At 44.2% G+C, this 23,870-nt stretch overlaps 1 protein-coding gene across 1 annotated transcript in view; it reads left to right on the top strand.

The window, feature by feature from the left end:
- The window catches only part of CGNL1 (cingulin like 1), a 485,508-nt gene that overhangs the window by 230,551 nt on the left and 231,087 nt on the right, over nucleotides 1-23,870 (top strand). The window contains exon 8 of the mRNA XM_069222401.1: nucleotides 9,842-10,054. Coding sequence (XP_069078502.1) covers nucleotides 9,842-10,054 — 213 coding nt within the window. The remainder of the gene's footprint in view (nucleotides 1-9,841; nucleotides 10,055-23,870) is intronic.

Here is a 23,870-nt window from a genome sequence, read left to right as displayed (position 1 = left end):
GCCAGCACAGAGGCCCGTAGCACCCCTCTACAAGACGCTCTCCCTAGGCAGTCAGACAGGACCAGTGTTCCCCACGAAGGATACCCCAGACAGCCCTTCAGAGGGTCCATCGCAACAGCAATGGCAGGGCACCCCCACTGGGAGAAACCAGTGCCAAAATAGCAATAGCACAAACATATAGTAGGGAGCTAACCTTCCAACATACAGGAAACACAAATATCCAAGGTCATTGCAACCCTCCCACTACGACCCCCTTATCACTAGCCACAGCCATAGTCAAATCAAGTCATCTGCAGATCAGGGTGTTATGAGGGGCAAAGTCAATTTGTCCATTGAGGAGGCCTCAGAGGCAGAGTCTATAGAATGCTTGTTTGAGGGAGGTGCCACATCAGAGTCTGACTGATGGCCCCATGTAATGTCCAATGCCACTAACAAGGTCACCGCCTTTTCTCTATCCACCTGAACTCTTGCTGAGCCATAGGCCACAGGTGGCCCCCCTATCGCAGGACATCAGAAGAAAATAATGATGGCGTAGTTGTGGGCCAATGCATTAAGGGAGTAGAGCCTCCCCGGTCTGCCCAAAAGTCCACAGGGCATTGAGCACTAGCCTTAAGCTTTCAGGTTACTCCTCAGCCCAGAGGGGGTCATAAGGCACACTAGGAGGGGCCCCAGTGTCCTAGCCCACTTCTCCTTACTTGCAGGGGTGGCCCTTGTGCCATGTGCTCAGATGTGTCCACCACCATGCACTGTGCAGCAGGGCTGCCACCCACACGGCTGCTGCAAGGCCCCTCACCTGACTGGTAGGGGCCACAGTGTCATTCAGTTAGGCGTGATCCCAGTGATCGATCCACATTTACTGCCACCGGTCCATCTGCCATGTGCCTCAATTACAGCACCCTCCACAGCCCTAGCCCCCAGTCAGTCAGCACTCCATACCCTCTGTGCACTCCTGCCGCCTTTCCGTATGCAGCCCAGGACAGGTCACGAACTCGGGCTCACCTCCATCACCCTGCTGCTGAGGCCCAGACATGTGGCTGCATCTTTTCCTGATCGCTGTTGGCGGGTGTGCTTCTCGGCCATGGCCCGGCCTCCCTCACAAGGAGAGACACCGCTCCTTCGATCTCATCGGTCCCATCCAGCTCCTGGGTAGTTCCAGCTCTTGGCCTGTGATCAGGCTGTAGCCCTAGTAGCAGTGGCATGGTCCCAGCCGCTAGGCCCAGAGAAGCAGGTGCAGTTTCAGAAGCCACTGCAGCCCCCAAACCGCACTGCAAGATGCACCTCCTGTGCCGCGTCCTCAGCACTGTATCGGGAGCGGTAGGCCACTGTGCTTAAGACCAGGATGCGGCAGGTTAGTAGGGTGGTGTGCGGAGTAGTCCTCTAGCATGTCTGCTCTGTAATCTTGCATAGCTACTCGCCACATCTTATTATACTTGAAGAAGAAATGCCTATGACACAGCTAACCTCCACCCACTGGAATAAAGATCAGGGAGAAGAATCAAGTATGGCATCTGATGTTCTTCTCTTAGTGAGCCAGCAATATGGCTTCTTCCTCCCAAGGATGTTTCAATAATTTTCTGTACACCATCAGACCCTGCCTTGTGACCAGACCTTTATCACTGTTACAGCATTCCAGGCAATCTTGCACATATCTTTCAACCGCGGTATCTAGCCCAGGCCACCAAAAGTTGGAAGGTAATCTCTCCTTATTCTTGATGATTCTGATGTGACCTTCATGTGCTAGAGAAATGAGTCTATTCCTTAACCCCTCAGGTAGCATAAACCTAGTACCCGTCAGGAGAAAGCCATTGTCAACAGGTAACTCTTATTGTATCATCGACCAGGGTTTTCCAAGGAAATTGATCTTGCCCATTATTATACCATCGGTGACCTCACATAATCTATTTTTTCCTAATCCAGTGTTCCATTTCCCTTCAAAAACTGCACCCATGGTGACCTGCATAAATGGACAGTTTCCTCAAATAATTAGTCATCCATCTCCTCTGATTCATCACTGAGCTAGGCTTGAAAGACAATCTGCAGAATAATTTTTACCCCGAGTTATATATTCTACTCTGAAACTAAAATCTTGTAGAGCAGTGATCCATCTCCCTATCTTGGCTGATATCAAGTCACTTCCTCATGAATACTCCCTTCAATGGTTTGTGTTCAGACCAAACCTTGAAATATGTACCACACACAAACTTTTTGAATTTGTTTAACGCCCAGTAGGTACCTAACTCGTCTCTTTTAATTACCAAATCGTTTTTTCTGCCTGTTTCAGACTCCTAGAAGCACATGCAATTAGCTCTTCAACCCCCTGTCCCATCAGAATTAAGACAGCCCCAAGATCTTTTAGGCTAGCATCTGTCACTGATTGTCTCATCACCAAGAGCTAACGCTTTGAGCATTTTTGAGATTATGTTTGAACTCTTCAAATTCCTTCTTACAATCAGTGCCCCATACAAATTCCACCTTCTTGCTCAAAAGGGATTTTAAATTGACTGTTTTCTTAGCATAAATTTTGACAAACTTGTTATAATATTCCGTCATCCTTGGAAATGAAATTAACTACTCTTTATGCTTTGGTTCCCCTAGTTTCAATATAATGGGGGTCATTCCAACTTTGAAGACCGCACCGCGGTCAAAAGACCGCAGCGGTCATTCTGGCTTTCCCGCTGGGCTGGCGGGCGACCGCCAAAAGGCCGCCCGCCCGCCCAGCGGGAAAGCACCAGCAATGAGGATGCCGGCTCCGAATGGAGCCGGCGGAGTTGCCGGTGTGCGACGGGTGCATTTGCACCCGTCGCGATTTTCAGTGTCTGCCAAGCAGACACTGAAAATCAATGTGGGGCCCTGTTAGGGGGCCCCTGCAGTGCCCATGCCAGGGGCCCCACGACACCCGTTCCCCCCAGCCATGTTCTGGCGGTGAAAACCGCCAGAACCAGGCTGGCGGGAAGGGGGTCGGAATCCCCATGGCGGTGCTGCTTGCAGCGCCGCCGTGGAGGATTCCCTGGGGCAGCGGGAAGCTGGCGGGAAACCGCCGGCTTCCCTTTTCTGACCGCGGCTTTACCGCCGCGGTGAGAATAGCCCCTGAAGCACCACCAGCCTGTTGGCGGTGCTTCCTCCGTCCCCTACCCTGGCGGTCTCGGACCGCCAGGGTAGGAATGACCCCCAATATCTACTTGTTCCTTTTTGGGTGGATACCTGTACATGTAATGTGATGCTCTAGATAATCTACCTCTTGCACACTAAACTTGCATTTCTTCTCTTTTAAGGTCAGACCCAAATGTGTCAATCTTTCTAGAAGCCAATGCACTCTATTATCATGTTCACCTTTGTCTTTTCCAAATATCAGCAAATCATCTTGGTAACACCTGACTCCATGTAGGCCCTTCAAAACATCTGACATTACTCTCTAAAAATCTAAGGCTGCCAATACCAGGCCAAAAGGCAGCTTCTTGAATGTATACACCCCCACTGGTGTAAAGAATGCTGTCAAATCCTGTGAGGCCATGTCAGAATTAACATGTCATATCAAGTGTAGTGAAGACATTTGCCTCTGCTTCATGGATCACCCCAAAACTTTCCAGGGAAGATCTGAGGTGGCTGAGACACAACAAGGATCCTATTCAGGACAGAAGTGCTAAGTGCAGGATGCATGTCAAATATGTGCATTTTGCGAACATAAGGCTCAGGGCAAGCAGTTACTTATGCTAAGCCTGTCCTCCTTGTGGCAGTGCCTACCCTCACAGTGCCTTTGAAGCTCACACTGGGCATGCGTCATTGTGGTGAAATTAAAGAAGCCTAGCCTTGCGTGCCCAGCGTGTTTGCACACTTCTCTGCTGCACTCCTAATGCCAGGCTTGGCAGGTGGTATGTAGTAGACTACTCTGCCATCTCCTTTCTCCGTGGCTGGTGGGACACTGCCCCAAATGCCCTCATAGAAGAGATGCTCTTGAATACCTGGTTAACTGAACTGGTTGGAAAAGCAAGGCTATATGCAGTACTATTTTGAAAGAAAATCTGCATGCTACAGCTCCAAACAATGCATTTGCTTTTAAATGGAAGCTACTAACAAGTGTAAAGGTTAATAGATAATTGAGTTTGTGGCATTTTCTTTATACATTTGTATTAATATTTTTCAGTTGTTTTGCGTTGTCGATGCGGTTCGCATCTCTCAGTTGCTATGTAGCTATGTTCAAAGCCTTTGAAGGTTGTCACAGAGCGGCAACGTTCATCCTTAGAAATTTCCTCATACCTTGGGTACAGTGAGATTTCAGAGCAGGGTCTTTTTTGTGGATCATTTGTTGTGGCTTTTATTTGAACTCAATTTCTTATAAATATGCTCTGCTAGCTTTTCACACTTCTGCTGTACATTTGTTGCACAAAATTCCGATGCACGCAGAGGAGGTCACTTATTATGCTCTTGATTGACACAGATCTACCTAACAATCCCTGAAATAATGGAGCATATGATACATTTGAATCATTTATGTAGACAGAAATAATTTGGGTGATAAAGGAATGTTTTGTCATTCCAGTGTGCAAGTAACAATCTTTTTCAGTCCCAAGTGACTGTACTGCTTCCCATAAAAGCGGGGCTAAACGTTTAGCAGTTATTTTTAATATATTGTATTTTAATTGGATTTATGTAGCTCTTACAAGTCCTGACGAGGCATCGAAGAGGTTATGGTGGGTAGCATGCAGTGGCTAGTGTTTGTTTTGTTTTAGAGTACTGTTGTGTGTACATTAATAACTGAATCGTGCACGTGGTTGTCCGTGCACAGCACATGAATGGGGCACTGAATCACAGAGGTGTCTTGTCATTTTATAGAACTTGGAAGGATGAAAGCGAAGAATAAGTGGGCCCTCCAGGATTTTAACCTGGACCATGATCTCAAACACAGATCCCCAATCTACACATTAGTCGACTGCACCACCAAACTGCCCAGTTATAATTGCTACTGGAAGAGATCAAAAAGATTAATTGGTGAAAACGTATTGGCGAGGAGGGTGGGGGTTGATGCTTAAGGTTGGGTGAAGATGTTTATTTCGAAATCTTGGACTCAGATTTTTCTGTCTCCTCAGCTGCCATGCTTCGATGTATCTATCCAACGTAACTGCCCAAAGTGTTTCTTTTTTACCCCTAAAATAAGATAAATCATATATTTTAATGATCAAGATATCAGTTAAATGACATTATTAATGTTCTTCCTTCAGTTAAGTTCATATAGAAACTAGCTATTGTAACGCTCTTGAATCATGGCTCTTGCCCTCTTTTTAGCGCTCTGTCGCTTCACAGCCAGGTTTGTCCTGCATAAATATCGACACAAGCACACACACACTCACTCTTTCTCTCTGTCACACTCTCTCTCTCTCTCTCTCTCACACTCACTCTCTCTCTCTCTCTCTCTCTCTCTCTCCCTCTCCCTTTCTCTCTCTCACACTCTCTCTGCCTCTCTCTCTCTCTCCCTCTCCCTCCCTCTCCCTCTCCCTTTCCCTCTCTCTCCCTCTCTCTCTCTCCCTCTCCCTCTCTCTCTCTCCCTCCCTCTCTCTCCCTCCCTCTCCCTCTCACTGTTTGAGTGAGGTCATTCTCCGTAATTGCTCTTTGTAGTGCGGCTTGGCGCAAACAGTTGCAGCCGGCTGCCTCCGAGTGCTAGATTTGTTACTTTCTCTGTCCTAAATGTGCAGCCAGCGGGGATTTGCTGAACATTATCCTCAACCTGAACGTGTCCCTATGTGAAAGGCTGAGACTCTTCTAATGACTTGTTGTTTGCACTGCAAACGTATTAGTATTTTCAGTCTATTTAGCTGGCTTTGCTCTGCATGTCTTCCCTCACTGCAAACAGCTAACAGGGACTCATCAGATGCTGGAGCACTCGGAAGACATACACTTCATTCCAATTTGTTGATCTATCTCACATTCTTTACACAAGCCTTCACTATGGAAAAGCTGTCTCCCCTTAAGTTTCAAATAGTAGAGTTGCCAAGATGTGAAAGGTTGTGGCTATTGGGCAGATAGAAGTTGTACTAACTTGGACCTTGGTGCTTCTTAACTGTGCACTTTTAAATATATGGCCAAAAGGAGCATACATTTTTTGATATAGAAAGCTAGCACACCACTCCCCCAATCAAAATATGGGTTTGAACTTTCGATATACAGGGAGTGCAGAATTATTATTGAGGATTAATTTTATTATTGAACAACAACCATGTTCTCAATGAACCCAAAAAACTCATTAATATCAAAGCTGAATATTTTTGGAAGTAGTTTTTAGTTTGTTTTTAGTTTTAGCTATGTTAGGGGGATATCTGTGTGTGCAGGTGACTATTACTGTGCATAATTATTAGGCAACTCAACAAAAAAATATATATACCCATTTCAATTATTTATTATTACCAGTGAAACCAATATAACATCTCAACATTCACAAATATACATTTCTGACATTCAAAAACAAAACAAAAAAAAATCAGTGACCAATATAGCCACCTTTCTTTGCAAGGACACTCAAAAGCCTGCCATCCATGGATTCTGTCAGTGTTTTGATCTGTTCACCATCAACATTGCGTGCAGCAGCAACCACAGCCTCCCAGACACTGTTCAGAGAGGTGTACTGTTTTTCCTCCTTGTAAATCTCACATTTGATGATGGACCACAGGTTCTCAATGGGGTTCAGATCAGGTGAACAAGGAGGCCATGTCATTGGATTTCCTTCTTTTATACCCTTTCTTGCCAGCCACGCTGTGGAGTACTTTGACGCGTGTGATGGAGCATTGTCCTGCATGAAAATCATGTTTTTCTTGAAGGATGCAGACTTCTTCCTGTACCACTGCTTGAAGAAGGTGTCTTCCAGGAACTGGCAGTAGGACTGGGAGTTGAGCTTGACTCCATCCTCAACCCGAAAAGGCCCACAAGCTCATCTTTGATGATACCAGCCCAAACCTGTACTCCACCTCCACCTTGCTGGCGTCTGAGTCGGACTGGAGCTCTCTGCCCTTTACCAATCCAGCCACGGGCCCATCAAGACTCACTCTCATTTCATCAGTCCATAAAACCTTAGAAAAATCAGTCTTGAGATATTTCTTGGCCCAGTCTTGACGTTTCGGCTTGTGTGTCTTGTTCAGTGGTGGTCGTCTTTCAGCCTTTCTTACCTTGGCCATGTCTCTGAGTATTGCACACCTTGTGCTTTTGGGCACTCCAGTGATGTTGCAGCTCTGAAATATGGCCAAACTGGTGGCAAGTGGCATCGTGGCAGCTGCACGCTTGACTTTTCTCAGTTCATGGGCAGTTATTTTGCGCCTTGGTTTTTCCACACGCTTCTTGCGACCCTGTTGACTATTTTGAATGAAACGCTTGATTGTTCGATGATCACGCTTCAGAAGCTTTGCAATTTTAAGAGTGCTGCATCCCTCTGCAAGATATCTCACTATTTTTGACTTTTCTGAGCCTGTCAAGTCCTTCTTTTGACCCATTTTGCCAAAGGAAAGGAAGTTGCCTAATAATTATTCACACCTGATATAGGGTGTTGATGTCATTAGACCACACCCCTTCTCATTACAGAGATGCACATCACATAATATGCTTAATTGGTAGTAGGCTTTCGAGCCTATACAGCTTGGAGTAAGACAACATGCATAAAGAGGATGATGTGGTCAAAATACTCATTTGCCTAATAATTCTGCACTCCCTGTACTTGTACTAATTAAAACATGTAGAGGTAGACAACCAGCCTGTCAGTCACTCTCCATCCAGTATGCCTGCAAACCCCTGTGTGGAACGTAGACATGCGTTCAATACTCATTACATGCCGGGCTCATTAGATCATGGAGCCTGAAATCAAACCCACCGGAGCTTCCTTTAACAATAGGTAATACCAATGTCATGCGTGTCTCAGCAACCCCGTCCAGTATATTTCAGATCCTTGTTCAGTGTAGGTAAAGGTGAAAATGAATTATTGACCTCGTGCACTGGTGTCTGTGGCTGTAACACTGGCACACCATCACAAAGAAGGGTTAACATAACATATCTCCGTATTGTATAGGATACTGAATCTGTAATCATTTATTTGTAACTGTGGGTTTAGCATGAGTTTCTATTTTCCCGCACAACAAATGAAACCTGGTCCTCTGAAGTTATGAAGAGCAGTTTGACAGCAGAAAACACTAGATGGGAAATCGTGTGGGCCTCTGGCTCCAGGAAGGCATGAAAACATATTTCATTGACTATTTTTGTACAATTACTTCTAGTGAAACTTGTCTTTTTTAGGATGTATTGCCTTTGGCCTTGTTAAGTTTGGTCTAACCAGTGTTTGTGCACCTTTAATATGTGTTCATGGTCTAATAGCTTTTTGTTTTTTCATTCATTAATTGTTAAAGTCCCAAATGGACATTTTGAAAAGGTGAGCCTGCTGACAGTTAAGCTATCATGAGTTACCGCATGTATGTTTTTACACATCCAACAATCCTTCGCCCAATGAGCCAACGGCACACCAGAAAAATTTGGCTACCAGTGTGTTCATTTTCTTTTTGGTATCATGGTAGCCATGGTTTGTAACTACGATGAAGCATTTCGGCGGAAACCTCCACTTTTTTAAGATGGTCACCATAACACAGTTTAGAATATACACCCTTTATTTCAGCAAAGTTTTCTTGTTATTCCTTTCATTTCATCTCAGGGGTTTGTAGAAGAAGGATGGTTGGATCTATTTGTAGAGGATGACAACTTCCCCTTACATGGCAGCCACCTCATTGGGCGTTATGTACTTGTTAGTGACTTTTAGAGTTGTCTATATATGCATATTGATGTATGTATGTATGTATATACATATAAATATATTCACTTAAAAACCCAAAGGTTACAGGGACGTTCTAGTTAGACTCACATTTTAAACGTACAAAAAAATAGAAATTCTCTTGTTATAGTTAGAGTTATCTCAAGTAACTATAACTTGTTCTCTAAGGTAACTATTAGTCGCACATTTGCCTCCAGCCCCCCCCCCTAACCAGCCCAGGGGACCGCCACCTCCTCAGGGCTTAAATGCAAATGAAGTGCGGGAGTCCACACTTTTTTTTGGGGGGGGGGGGGGGTTTCTTTCAGGATCACCGGAATCCTGGAGAACATTTATAAAATAAATACTTTTTTGCTCAGCACCAGAGCTAAGAGGTCAGTGTGACTCTACCCTGGACCCCTTTTTTTTGTTAATACTTTTTTCTGGTACTCGGCTGATGCAGAGTCCCAACATGGCTGCCAACACTTCCTTGTTGAAGTGTGGGCAACCAGTCCGATTTCAGCACAAGATCAAAAAGGGGTCGCAAATCCTTTGTGTCCCTATGCATACAAATTTGGATTTTCTTTAACTTCTCTAAAAATACTGAACAGATTTACACTAAATAGGAAATTTACTATTCAAAATCCCTTTGGGAATTAGCAGTGGAAATGCTCCTTTTTTGACACCCTGCTGTTTTCTTGTCCCCGCTTGATGGATCACCCTGAAACTTTCCAGACAGCAGCTGACGTGACTGTCGGATTTCTTTGGAACATTTTGTGAATATTCATCAAGTGGCGCCAAAGATATGGGCATGCAAAAAACTGCTTTGTCTATAGAAACGTGGTCCTAACTATAACTACCTGGTGGTGACCACCAGTAGGTATTATATATTAAAGTAGATCTGTTGCTGAAACCAACTATGAATGTGAAAATATTCTGTTAAGGGAAAATTTCGTCCAGCTGCTAAGTGTCACCTCCCTCTTTACTAACTCCTTCCCAGTGCCCTTGATATGGAATGTTCAGCCCAGTAAACTCACATGGGTCCTTTACCTCCTCTTTGTTCACTGTCTGTAGGAACTGATGCAGATGAAGATGGACCTGCAGGAGATACTGCAGGTGAAGGAGGAACAAGAAGAAGTGTTACACAAAAGGGAGCGGGAGCTCACAGCCTTGAAAGGAGCACTAAAGGAAGAGGTGTCAAGCCATGACCAGGAAGTTGATAAACTCAAAGAGCACTATGAAAAGGAAATGAAGAAACTGAAGGATAGTTTAGAAGAAGCAGCACAGGTAAGCTGTTAATTAAATACATGCAAATTAATGGCACTTGTATTAACTGTTGAGGTCTGACTATTCTGTTGGTAGCCCTCGGAGTTGTGTTAATTATCCTGTGAAATAAAATCTGAAGCATTATGTAATTGAAATTTTAAAGAGCAAAACATAACACAAATACTAAGAATAGGGGCCAGGGCAAGGCCTACTTGAATAGACTGTTCTGACACATCTGACCCGATCTCAAGGAGGAGGCCATTTGCCTAGACCATACGCATTGAGTTGGCCTAGGTTCCCATCAGCAGAATTCAACTTTAAACATTCTATAGTCTGTCCATCACTTGCAGGGCAAAGAGGCAGTCTTGATGGCGGCTAAGGCTGCAAACTCAGTCCATTCTGAGGGCATCAGCATACACCTCTTCCAAGACTTATCAGCTACCACTCTTCGGAAGGGTTCCGATCAATAACCATCATCGTGAGAGAAAGGGGGTCAAATATTGAGATGGGCCACACATTTTGCAACATAATTTCAAGGGATGGCACCTACCAAACGTTCAGGCTCCTTACAGAGGACAGTGGACTCCTTGGCATACAGGACTCACTTGAGGACCCTCAACTGCGAGAACCTCCCAAAACGCACACATGCCCCAGGCATGCATATCGGTACAGGTGATGGAGAGTCTAGTGGAAGAGGGATAAATTGAAGCCAATGAGGGGGGCGATGGGGACTGAGTGGCAGGCAGTGCTGAAGCAGCTTTTAAGAGTGGGCTTCCTGGCTACATCTCAAGAGCACTGAGGTGAAAGACCCACTACATACACAGATTTTCTCTCTAGTTGACAAGGGTGTAAGAGCTGACCCAGGGGGTGCTTGTATCAGTGGCTGGGCCAGAGGTGTGGGATGGTCATTGAAAGTTTCATTAGCTGAGTAGCTGGTGTAGCCTTCCTGTGCGCAAAAGAGGGTTGGCATTGGCTACGTCAGAAATCCTATGTGTGGAGGAGGTGACGTTAAGTGTGTTAGTTTACCTATTAGTATTTAAAATTTAGAGTTAAAGAAAAGGAAAGCTACCAGCTCAGCAAAATCACAAATCTTAGGTTGCCTGTTGATGCTAAGCCAGGTGTACACAAGACGCCAAGAGAATATGTGTGAAGCACAGTTAGCTGCAGGGTCAAGCATGCTCGCTCTCTTTTGTCCGTTGGAAGAAAGGGTGACTGTGAACTTATTTTCTAATTCTTTTTAACAATATCAAGGGGATTTTTTTCACAAAAAATGATTCCCAATATCATACAACATCTGGATAAGGAGGTCATTGCAGGTGAGGATCCTAATATAGTTCTGGACAGAAAGTTAGCTAGATTAGCACAAAGAATGAGGCAAGATGGGGAGCTGTTGCAAGAGGGCAGGCAGTAGCTTGGGGAACTGGGCCTCTCAGATATCTGTAGGGCTCACAATCTAAATAGGAGAGATGTTTAATTTTATTGAGTGGTGCATAAACAAATTGAATGCCAGGTGAGATGACTTCATCAGCTTGTTCTCTATACTGGAAAGGGTAAGGAGGTTGAGATAGGGGTGAGGACAAATCCAGACAATCCCCTTATAGATTTATTGGTTCTTACACCTCCACACAGAACAGCTGTGGGGCTGTGGAGATTGAGGGATACCTTGCTATACACTGACCACAACAGAACCCAAATTGTGGAGGCGCTAGCCAATAACTAGAAAGGGACCAACATACACATCCTATGGAAAGCCCGAAAGCCTGATTAGGGATACAGTGATCTCAGTGTTGGCCAAGAACATCAATAATAGGCATGAAAAACTGCCTAGACCTTGCCAAACACGTTAGAGAGCTGAAGGGGGCACATAAAATGACAGACTCCCAAACAATAGTATACTCTTTTGAGGATAAAGTAACTTTTCCGAACTGGGAGGAACAAAGCATGAAACTTAGGGCCAAAATAGCAGCAGAAAGAATCACTGGAGTTAAAACATGGAAAGCTGATCTGACCAATAAGAGCAGTGATATTAAGCAGGCATTCCAGGAGTTCTGTGAAGAGCTTTACTCAGTATTAGGACCTGACAGTGATGTCATGCTCATTGGGTAATACCTGCCGGAAGCACACCTAACAAAACTAACGACAACCAAATAATCACACTTAAAGGCCCATGGCACATAAAGCTAATTGGCAAAGCTAGACGGCAAATCACTAGGGCTTGATGGCTTTACAGGTCATTTTTACAAAACTTTTTGTCACATATTACCGCTGATCACTTGATTGTACAGTTCCTTTGGGGAAATGGGCAAAGTTACCAAGATAATGAACTAGGCTTCCATTGAGGTACTATGTAAACCTGGGAAGGCAACACATACTCACCTCATAGGCCGATAGCCTGTACCAAACTTAAATGTGAAATTGTTACCTCAGATTCTAGATAGCAGTCTGGGAACCCACATGCAGAGTCTGATAGATCCAGACTTGATGGATGTGGAGGATGCACTTGGTATGCACAGACAATACCAAGTGCATCCTCCATATAATAGACAATGTTTAAAGAACAACAAATCTGCCTTACTGCTCCCTGTTGATATCAAAAAGGCATTTGCCAGGGTACACTTGCCCTTACTTAAAGAAGTGCTGAAGGCAACTCCTTCAGCTTTAGATTTCGAACCTGCATCCTCTTTAGCTATGGGAATCCAATCGCCATGCTTGGATCAGTGAGGACTACTCCGATTTATTTCACATCAAGAGGTGAAATATAGAGCAGTTTTCATACAAACTGTGTACATATGCTGGCAACTTATTAATTTCACTGGCAGACCTAGTCCTTTCTCGGTCATCCTTGTTGTCTGACTGGGACAGATTTGGCAGAGCCTTAAAATAAAACTGCAAAATGAGAGAGCGTCTTCAAATGACATAACCACTGGAGGGGACAGACTAGGGTACATTCATTATCTAGGCACCAAAAGATATCCCTCCATTGATAAAATAGTACAAAAAAACTGCATTGGGATGTCATGCCGTCTCTAGACGGAGCTTTAGGCCTGGCACATGAACGGGGTATTTTAGTTGGGCAGAATTGCTCCTGTCAATATGACATGACTGTCCAGGTCCCTTTTATCTAACTCAAACACTTTCACTCTAACCGCAACCTCGAAGAAGCATGGTGAGGAAAATAAGAAACTTATTCAGGGGTTTCCCTGAGAGTTAAAAAAAAAAAAAAAAAAAAAAAAACAGGGTAACAGAAATAGTAATATTCCAACCAGAGGATGGCAGAGATCTGTGCATGCCCCCCATATAGTCAATTACTTGCACTCTGTCAGCTCCAACATATGGTAGAATGGAGCAGAGCATAAAGTGAAAACAAGCATTTGCAATGCAATAGGTCTTGCATTTGCTTGAGTTAGAGCTATTGGCATTGTACATTCATAACTGGACTTTTCTTGCCACATAAATTGGTTAACCCTGCCTTATAATTTTGTCTTGAAATGAAATTGTTGCCATTTAGCTTCCTAATTTAAATCTGCCATGCTGATTCCAATAGAATACCACTTTCATCACCCCACCATCAGAGTTGCTAGCTGGCCAACACAATTCCCTGAAAAAAGATACAAGACAGACACAGAGGAGAATAAGCTAGAAAGGTCACCCAAACATATCAAGAGTGTTCAAACAGTCAGTGTAATAAGGATGTTATGTTGGCCTGAATTATGGCCATAACAGTAATAAGGAGAGCTTATTAAAACATATACAATGATCATATAAACGTTTATCAGAAATACACTTTTGGCATTAGACTGTAATTCTCACAACAGCCCGTAGAGGGCACCAAAGAAGAATAGCATTTGTAAGAAACGTGGTCATGTAACCATAATGTTAGCCCCTATAGGTGATAACCCCATGAAAAAAGAGGAGAAAGTAATGCAGTGTAGCCATATACTTAGCCCCTCCAGGGCGTTTGTAGTTATAGCAGGCTTACCGCAATGATATTACAAACAAGGCCTTTAAAACAAAACCTTTCCCAGCTATAAAACAAAAGTTGTAGCATGAGAAACCTTAAAAGACCCTGAATGGTGGGAGGGGTTACTATTTTGGGGTCCCCACTAACCTAATGTGAGGACCCAGAGATGAGGTCGACAGAGCATTTTGAAGGTAGTCCCATTGTCCTAGAGTTATGAGCAAAAATGTTTTGTAAAAGTAATGCCCTGAAAAGCATTATGGGGTGAGTTTTCGTGCCGCGAATATTATAGTATGTTGACTGCAATTCTCAGAACAGCCCCTCAAGGACACCACAATAAAAATAGCATTTGGAAGAAACATGGTCATGCAACCATACAGTCAGCCCTTAAAGTTCATTACCACATGAAAAAAGAATGTTAGAAAGTAATGCAGTGTAACCATATATTTAGCCCCTATAGGCCGTAAAGCATTGCACATTTTCAAGGCTAGCAGGACTATTGCAATGATATTACAAACAAGGTCCATAAAACATAACTTCTCCCAGCTGTAAAACAAAAGTTCCAGTCATGAGAAAGCTTAAAAAGATAATGAATGGTGGTAGAGGTTATTATTTTGGAGTCCCCACTAACATAGTGTGGGGACCCAGAAATGGTGTAGACCGAAGGAGCACATTGTGGTCAATGTTTTGAAGGTGGTCCCATTGTCCTAGGATCACCACAGGCTGACTTGTGAGCAAAAATGGGTAGTAAAAATAATGCCCTGCAAACCATTAGGGTACACGTTTCAGTGTCACAAATATTTTAATATGTTGATATGACTGTAATGCGTAGAACAGCCCCTACAGGACGCCAGAATGAAAAAAGCATTTGAATGAAACATGGTCATGTAACTATATAGTTAGCCCCTAGAGGGCATTACCACACAAAAAGAAAGTGGTGTGTAACCATATATTTAGCCCCTAGAGAGCATAGTGATTACATATTTTCAGGGATAGCAGGCCTATAACAATGATATTACAAACAAGGCCCTTAAAACACAAGCAACTCCCAGCTGTAAAATAAACGTTTCAGCCCTAACAGAGCTTAAACAAACAGTGAATAGTGGGAGGGGTTATTTTTTTGAGGGCTCCACTAACCTAGTGTGGGGATCAAAAGATGATGCACATTGCCTTGAATGTTTTGGTGGTGGCCCCATTGTGCTAGGACCACCACAGGCTGAGTTATGAGCAAGAATGCCCGAGTGCAGTGAATATTGTAGTATTAGCTCTCCCACTGTCCCGGGTAGAGCTGCTTTCACTTTGAGGATTTTTGTTTTACGTAAAGCATTCACCAATTTCCAGTGTTTTAAGGGAAGAGCCACAAGAAATGACTCTGATTAGGTAACTGTGAACAATGTGACCAGCGTGCCAATACCGCCAATAGAGTTCACGCTATGTGAGCGCCACGGCTGCCATGCAGCATGCAGGGGAGAGACAAAAGAAATAGTTTGCCCACACTGAAGTATATCGGCAGCCGTGCAGTAATCAATGTAACAGGGGCAGCCTTCATGGTGTGACAAAAACAGCCTCAAGGTGGTGCAAACGTAAAGCATTTACTAGGGACATCAAGTGATTTTTAAAAGGCAAGCCCACAAATGAGTGAAAGTAATGGGCATGACGTGGGTGTGGTTAAAAGCCCACAATACTTACAACAAGTCACATTTCTTGTGTGTGCGCGACCTAAATATTGGACCTTAACTGACTGGCTAATTGTGGGTGAGGTCATTTGGAGGAGACTATGGCTCGCAAAAATTACTGATCCTGGGGATTGTACTTTTCACCAGTAAAAAGGACAACATTAGAACCAAGGCAATTGTATATGCGGAGAAAGGGTCTTTCAACCCACCCATCCCCACTTACACAATTTATTGACAACCCAGACATCACCACAGCTCTAGACAAGGCACAATGTGTGTTGCATGGCAGGCTGCAGGGTGCAAGAGGGTCAGAGACTTTTCCAGAAAGATAGACAAAGGCCAGAAGCCCTTCAAAGAACTGCAACTGAAGGTAGAATTTGGGCTACCAGAAACTGAAAGGATAAGGTCTTTACAATATAGATCTCTCACAAATCCTTCATAAACACACATGAGCAGGCTGCTAACTCATTTTGAAAACTGGGATATAGACATACGAATTACTATTACAGATGGCGCTACTGCTGTGTTCAAACTGGGAGGATTGCTTTTAGAAGAAGGCTTTCTACACTAAGTATACTACACTAAGTATACTACAACGTTGCGAGGCTCCATCTCTTCCAACTCTGCCCCAATGATAGCTGCATATGGTCCTGTGGCCCAATACAGGCATACTGGGCGGCATTTCCAATGCACCTGGAAACATGGTGGGTCAGTCTGTGACACTTACTCCCATTGTAGCTCTTCTGGGTCACATAGAGGAAGTTGAGGCCAGCTTCAGAAGATATGTTGCATTGGCCATGCTCCCAGCCAAACGTAGGATTGCCTGCAGATGGGGTAGAGGGAGAACACCGAAATGTAAGGAATGGTTGTCTGACCTTATTTACTGTAAAGATCAATTGTCCGTATATGCTGAATTTCTGTCCCCTCCATCTTAACCCAGAGACAGTTGGGACCCGCTGAGTAATTATCTGTTACTGCAGGTAAGAGGAGATGACAGATGAAATTGAACATGAAGCCCTGGATTGGTCTGTATGATTGTCAATCAAGCACCCATACTTCCACGCATGTTATTTTGATATTGAGTATAGTTACTCTGTATGGTCCTGTTGCTCTGAAAGTATTGTTTCAATGTATGATTTTAAACTTACTTTATATTTCTTGTATAAAGTCACATTTGGTGGGGATGACAATTATCGATCCTAAACGCACTGATGCTAGTAAGGAGTGTTGCATGTTTTATTATGGGTGGGCGTATGGCATGGGATGCAGAAAGCGGTATTGGCTGTCTCTATACTGGAATGTGACTATGAATGATGATGCACTTTGAACTTCACTGTTATTGTTGATTACTGAAAGATCAATAATAAAATATATTTAAAAAAGAAAAATAATACAGAAATGTTTCTGAAATCATTCTAGATATGGGGTTTTGGGTGGGAAGTATTTCAGGGTGTTATGGATTGGATTGGATAGGTATATTTTTATGTGGCGTGGGGAGCTCATTGAGGCCAAACTATATGCTGCCGCTGAAGTCTGCTGGAAGTTTGCACATTGTTATAACTAATGTGTTCTGTTGTGTGCTGATTGCTTATGGCAATGGTTGGTGCTGTTGTGAGCTCATTTACAGCCAACTGTATAGAATATCTAGCTGGTGTTCCATGTTCAGTAAGAAGTGTGCGCAGTTGTTCTGTGGGTACTGTTGTTGTCTTTAGTGGTATAAGCATTTAATCATCCTAACTTTTATTTTCTTATAAACGTCCCCAGGTGCCATCTGCTTACAATGCATTGTGGCTGGGGCATTTAAAGAGCTGGCCTCTTTTGCTTAAATTATTTATTTATTCACTTTACTGACCGCAACTGCATGGAAGTTATATCTCGATATTTGGGTCAAAAGGGAAATATTTTACAGTCAGCATACCTTTGCCTTCCGCAGACCACTGTTTCCGTCCTAGAAGCACCTTGATGTATAACATGCTTCATAAGAGAATTACAGTTCAACTCAATGCCAGACAACCATGCCCAGTAGTGGAGGGAGTTTGCCCAAGTCACACAAATAGGGCAGTCTCTACTCCTATCCCCAGGTAAAGATGGAAAAGCTTAGCAGTGACGGGTGGAAACGTGGGCCTGCAGTGCAAAAACTCCCCTGGTCTCCTGATGACCAGACTGCTACAGCTCAGTTCTTGTCATCACTCCATCGAAATTATGACTGTAATAATGTACTCTGACTGGACCTACCACATCATTAGACTAATGGCGCCAAACCTAACAAATGAATGAACAACTCCGATGTTGAAAAACACACCTCTCTCTTTATCTTGAAAACATTCTGCTATTTGCACTGATGCTTGGTTTTAACCATGCAGGTATACCTGTAGAAACACTTGCTCCCTCTTCTTACTTTCTTTGCTTGCCTCTTTTTCCTTAGGTCATTAAATCATTTTATTTTGTTCTCTATAATCTTTCTGTCTCTCTCTCTTTAATTGGTAAATTTCCTTTCAACTTCTCCAAAATGTGTCCAGTTGTTTGAGTTCGGAGTACATTCTGCTGATATTAAACTAACATTATCCCTCCTTCTAATGCTGTTTTAAAAGAACAAAAAGTTTACTTGCAAGATACCCAAGACTATACACGTATATATGGAATCTTTTTTCTGTAACATAAAAGTGGTTTCAGTGCAGCCATTTGACATTTCATACCAAATGGATACTGAGCACAGGTGATTTAGGGTGCATTTAGGTAATATTGGGAGAAATAGGTAATCAATATGAAATTGGTGTCTATGCCATGGGTCAGAACTTTGCGTCTGACCAGAAGATTTTGGGAATTCTTTCAATCAGTCAATCAATCAGTATTTGTAAAGTGCAGCTACTCACCCTTGAGGGTCTCAAGGCGCTTGGGGGGAGGGGAGGAACCTCATCCGAAGAGCCACGTCTTGAGGTTGTTCCTGAAGATAGTGAGCAACAGGCTTTGTCTGATGTGCAGGGGGAGGTTGTTCCACCTCTTTGCTGCATTGTAGGTATAAGATCGTCCTCCGGCGGTAGCCACGGCCCTCTGGGCAGAGCAGAGGGATCTGGTGGGGGTGTGGAAGGAGACGCAGTGATTCAGGTAGGCTGGTTCTGCATTGTGTATGGCCTTGTACGTGTGGGTGAGAAGCTTGATGGTGATTCGCTTCTCGTCTGCTAGCCAGTGGAGGGTCCTCAGGTGTTGGGAGATGTGTTCTTGGAGAGAGAGGTCCAGAATGAGTCTGGCAGTGGCGTTCTGGAAGTTGACGTTTTTTATGTTCCTAGTTGAGGTGCCGGCATAAAGGGGGTTGCAGTAGTCGAGCTTGCTCGTGACTAAGACGTGGGTGACTGCCCTGCGACAGTCTGCTGGGATCAATCTGAAGATCTTCCGGGGTTTGCGGATTGTGTGCCAGCAGGAGGAGGCGATAGGGTTTACCTGGTGGGTCATGGATAGGGAGGAGTCGACGATGATTCTTAAGTTGTGGGCATGCTTGGTCGGTACGGGGGTGCTGAGGGATGTGGGCCACCAGGAGTCATCACAAGCTGAGGTGGCGTTTGCGAAGATGATGAGCTTGAGGCAGCTTTCTGTCATCTAGGTGGCGACTGCTTCCATTCCTACGTGAAAGTTCCTTTTGGCTGGTCCGGGTCTTCGGTGAGGGAAATAATGAGTTGTTTGTCATCTGCATATGACACGTTGTTCATACCGTGGCTTCTTACGATGGCAGCAAGAGGGGCCATGTATACGTTGAACAGTGTGGGACTCAGTGAGGATCCTTGGGGGACTCCACAGTTGATTCCTGTGGGTCTGGAGGTGTAGGGCAGGGGTCTGACATTCTGTGTTCCCCCCCCAGAGTGAAAGGACTGGATCCATTCCAGGGCTCCTCTGCGGATTCCTATGTCATGGAGTCTGGTGCGCGGAGTGCTGTGGGAGACCGTGTCGAAAGCTGCTGAGAGATCGATGAGTATGAGTGCTGCAGTGTGGCCGCAGTCTAAGAGTAATCGGATGTCTTCGCTGGCTGCCAGGAGTGCTGTCTCTGTGCTGTGATAGCTGCGTAAACCGGACTGGGAGCTGTCCAGGGAGTTGTTGGCCTCTACGAAATTCCGTAGTTGTGCGTTGAGAAGAGTTCCTTCGAGTTGTGTGCGGAGGAGTTTATGCGCTCCCAGAGTGCGTCTTTAATCTGAAACTACAGGGTAACATTGTTTGTGTTTCAAGTGGACCACCGAAGGCTTTGTGATAGGATGGATTTTTAGGAGGTACTTAAACAGTAGGTAGTTTAACTGAGGATACATTTAAGGTGAATCAAAGCATGGTACGCGGGGACCCTTGACACTATGGGCCAGATGTAATGGGAAATGACAGTGCATGGCGCTGCGCCAAATTTGGCAGTGTCGTACACAGTCATTTTCAAAACGCAGAGATGCGCCGTATTTACTAGAATATGGCACAGCCCTCTGTTTCCTCCTGTGCTAAATATGCTGCATTGCGCCAACACAGATGTCTGCGTTGAGGGGAGATTGTTTTTGTACCGGAAGGAACACCTTCCTGCACAAAAACTATCTTAAATGGCGATTTGCTCTTTCTATGTGTGCTGCAAGATGCAGCACACATAGAAAGAGCAAAAAACGAGGAGAAATTAAAGCATTTTTCCTCGTTGTGCCACTCCAATGCCAGATTTCGGCACTACCTCAGGTTTACGTAAACTCATAATTCTGATGCAGTGTCAAAATGCAATGGGTGTCGTTGTGGCATGCCCACAGCAACACCCATTTCAGGCCCCTTCCACACAAAGTACTGCGTGTGAAGGGGTCATATTTACAAGGTGGTGGTAAGCCACAAAAAAGTGGCTTAACACCACCTTGTAAATACCGTGCAGGCCATAGTGGCACTGGAGCGTTACGAAAAGTGACACGCCGGTGTCGCTAGGGGCTCTTAGACTCCTATGTTTTTGCTGCTTGATTTTTTTGTTTGTGGTATTATGAGTATATAGCATGATAGGAGCTTTCCTTTCAGTTCTTCGGGCAAGACACTGGTGTCTTCTCAACCTATCATTTGCTGTTGTTGGAAGAGTCTTGTGTATAGTGCTAGGGACACTGAGTTTATCTGTCTTTCACCCAAACCAGCAGAGTTTCAGAAGAGTTTTTATCTTTTCCATTTGAAGCACAGTTCAGGTGCATATTTTTGTACTAGCTGCAGTCTGTCAGTGTGTTTTTGATAATTGCCTTTAATATAATTAAACATTTGCTGTATGCTGATGTCTCAACAATTGGTTAGTTCATTTGCTTCCTGGGTGTTCTTGGCACTGAATTTGTTTGTGCGCTAGCAAAATTTACCTTCCTTCCCAAGTTTCACTAGTGGAAAGTTGCACAACACAGTGAAGTCATGACTCACTTCTCCAGTTACTTAACTTCAGCACTTTCAGCAGTTTTGTCTTCCATCACAAGACCCTCGATGTCTTGTTTATATAGTCACTGATACAAGAGCCGAGAATGGAGATGTAGAACATACAATCAGCCTCCCCCTGTCGAAATACCTTGAGTTCTAATAACACAGCTAGACTATGTTCTTTTCCAAGTCGTAGTGATACAGTTTATTTGGCTGCATATTTTTACAACTTATGATGTGGGTGGCATACAGGAATTCACAAGGTGGTGCTTGTTTATATTATTTATTATTATATTATTTATGATTAATTAAAATATTTCACATCTTAGAATATGGAACCATTATCACTAAAATGTGCAGAGGCAAATGCAAGTTATGTTGGGGCCGATTCATAAAAACATAGGTACGGGAGTATGGGAAGTAGTATGGGAATTAGTACTACAGAAGTGCTGTTATGCATACTCCTATAAGCATCATGATCAATATTAGTAAAAGTTTAAAGAGGACACAATGCTGTCTATTTATCTAATTTAATATGGATATTTAATTAATAATCCTGTTTTGGATGTTTTGGAGGCCCGGTTCACAAAGCCATGCAATAGTATGCATTAAAGGTCTACAGGAGTACTAATTTACTTACTCCAAAATGCTTTTGTGAATAGTCCTCTATGCTATATAGTTTTACGGTTGCTTTTTTTTTTTTTTAAAGATTGAGACCAAAGGTTAGAGTTTGCAGGTCATACAGTTCTGTTCTGTGCATGCTTAAAAGACAATGGATTGTCAGATCTTGTCTAGCACCCTAAATAATTACTGCACGAAGGCTCATTCTGATTTATATTTCTAACTCCAGATTCCTCACCTAAGAGTATCTATCAGGTGCCAGTCTGAATATTACAGCAGTGCTCCTGTGCATCGCTAGGTGGCATTAGGCAGCTGTGCGATGGTTCCATACTGCCTGCTGATGTCAGTTCTTTCTTTCTGCGCCATCCTATGTGGCTCTGGAGCGCTGCTCCCCACTTTCCCAGTTTTCCAGCGACATCAAAGCCTTTCCACAGTGTTCTAGAGAAGGAAGTCCCCACTGAAAACTACAGGATTCAATCCCTGCCACAACTAATGGAAGCAGATGTCGTCAAAGACCTACACAATGGTATTTTTTGGTTCCTGGGCACAGGACACCACTCGAAATTGTGGGAATAAAGCACCTGAAGATAATCCAAGACCGGAAGATGAACTTGCGAACCGCTGAACACAAGGTGTTGCAGCTTTGACAAAGATACTGCTCCCACTTCAAGTCATGGGCCTGGTCACAGTCATGGGGCCATTCCCACAATCACTCCACTTTTGCTTGAAATCCTCTGGTAAGTTGAAGTCCAAGGCCAAACACAAGCTTAAAAAAGTGGAACAGGAACGCCAATCTGACTTCAAGAAGAGGGCATGTGGGTGCCAAAATATCAGTTGCATCAAGGTCACCACTGATATCGCGTTATCAATTGGAGGTCCCCCCTAGTGCCTCTGTCTCCTCAGGACTGGTTACTGGGCCTGTACTAACTCCAGTACAGACTTCCATCCCAGTCTCTGATGTCCGGGTGGCAGAAACCAGCACGGACCCAGTGGATGATTGGGTGCCAAAGCCTTTGTTAGAATGTGAACTGGCATTGACTCGTGCTCAACTGATGTTGCACTATGTGATAACCAAAGCACAGCCTGTTGTCATGTACACTGATTCTAACGCTTGGCTTGTAGCACATTTAGCTATCAGCAGTTGCTCCATTCTCTTTTTGGCTCTGATTTTGACCCTGTGGCAGAGCAGGGTGTACCCCAGGATATTGGCGATGATAGTGAGGAGGATGGCTTTCTCCTTTTCATTACAATGCTAATGATTTACAAAACACCAATGGGGTTTTATCCTCCCTTGAATCAAGCGTCACTTCCCACATGGGCCACCAGTGGAAGAAAGAGCCTTGTTTCCATTGGTGGTTCGGCGGACAGCCTACTTCCTAGAATTACAGCTTCCCCCCATTGATACTAAAATGTGTTGATGAAAAATCTACAACACCCTTGCCCGGCAACATCTGAGTCTTTAACAATGTCCTCACAGTTAATCTGATGGCAACCTGTTTGAAGCCATAGATTTGCCCTTCTGTTACCTGACAGGTAGCCAGAGGTTATACACAGGCACCTGGTGATATGGATTTTCTCGTCAAGCGGCCCACTCCAGAGAGGTTTTTTAAACAGACCGAGGCAGGTAAGGTATACCCTGACTCATTTTCATCCGAGCAGAGCATCCGAAAGGCATCCTCAGTGCAGCCTCGCTGTACCACTATGTATTCCACATAAAATTGGCTCTGAGGAGTTGGTGGCCTTCTTGCGAAGAGTCATAACTTCATTCATGTTGGGCAGTGTGTCATTTTGCAAGCCTTCGTTTCTTCCCTCCAAAGATAAGGGGAGAGGCTCCATTGGTTGAATACCAAAAGGCTTTAACAGATAGTGCCAAGGACCATTGAGTGGACAATCAACTTTTTGTGTATTCACAGAGCCAAAGCTGCTACCACTGAGTTGTCACACGTTGGGTGGGTGGTGGGTATTTGTGTCTCTCCTTAGGATCTGCCAGGCCACAACAGGGTGTCAGTGTAAATGATCACACAGTACTAGTGCCTTGTCTGCTCGGTCGGTGGGAAAAGACACTTCACATGCTTGGTCCTGCAAAACATTTTGGCCTGACCACCCCCCCTCTCACCTTGGGGAGGTACTGGTATGGTATCTGTTTTAAGGAGAGGAATCTGCAGTCCGTCAGTCATATCCATCAGAAGAACCAACG

This window comes from Pleurodeles waltl, chromosome 3_1 (assembly GCF_031143425.1).
Source record: "Pleurodeles waltl isolate 20211129_DDA chromosome 3_1, aPleWal1.hap1.20221129, whole genome shotgun sequence".
NCBI lineage: Eukaryota > Metazoa > Chordata > Amphibia > Caudata > Salamandridae > Pleurodeles > Pleurodeles waltl.
Note: the sequence above shows the minus strand (reverse complement) of the source record. Positions and strands in the feature narration are given on the sequence as shown.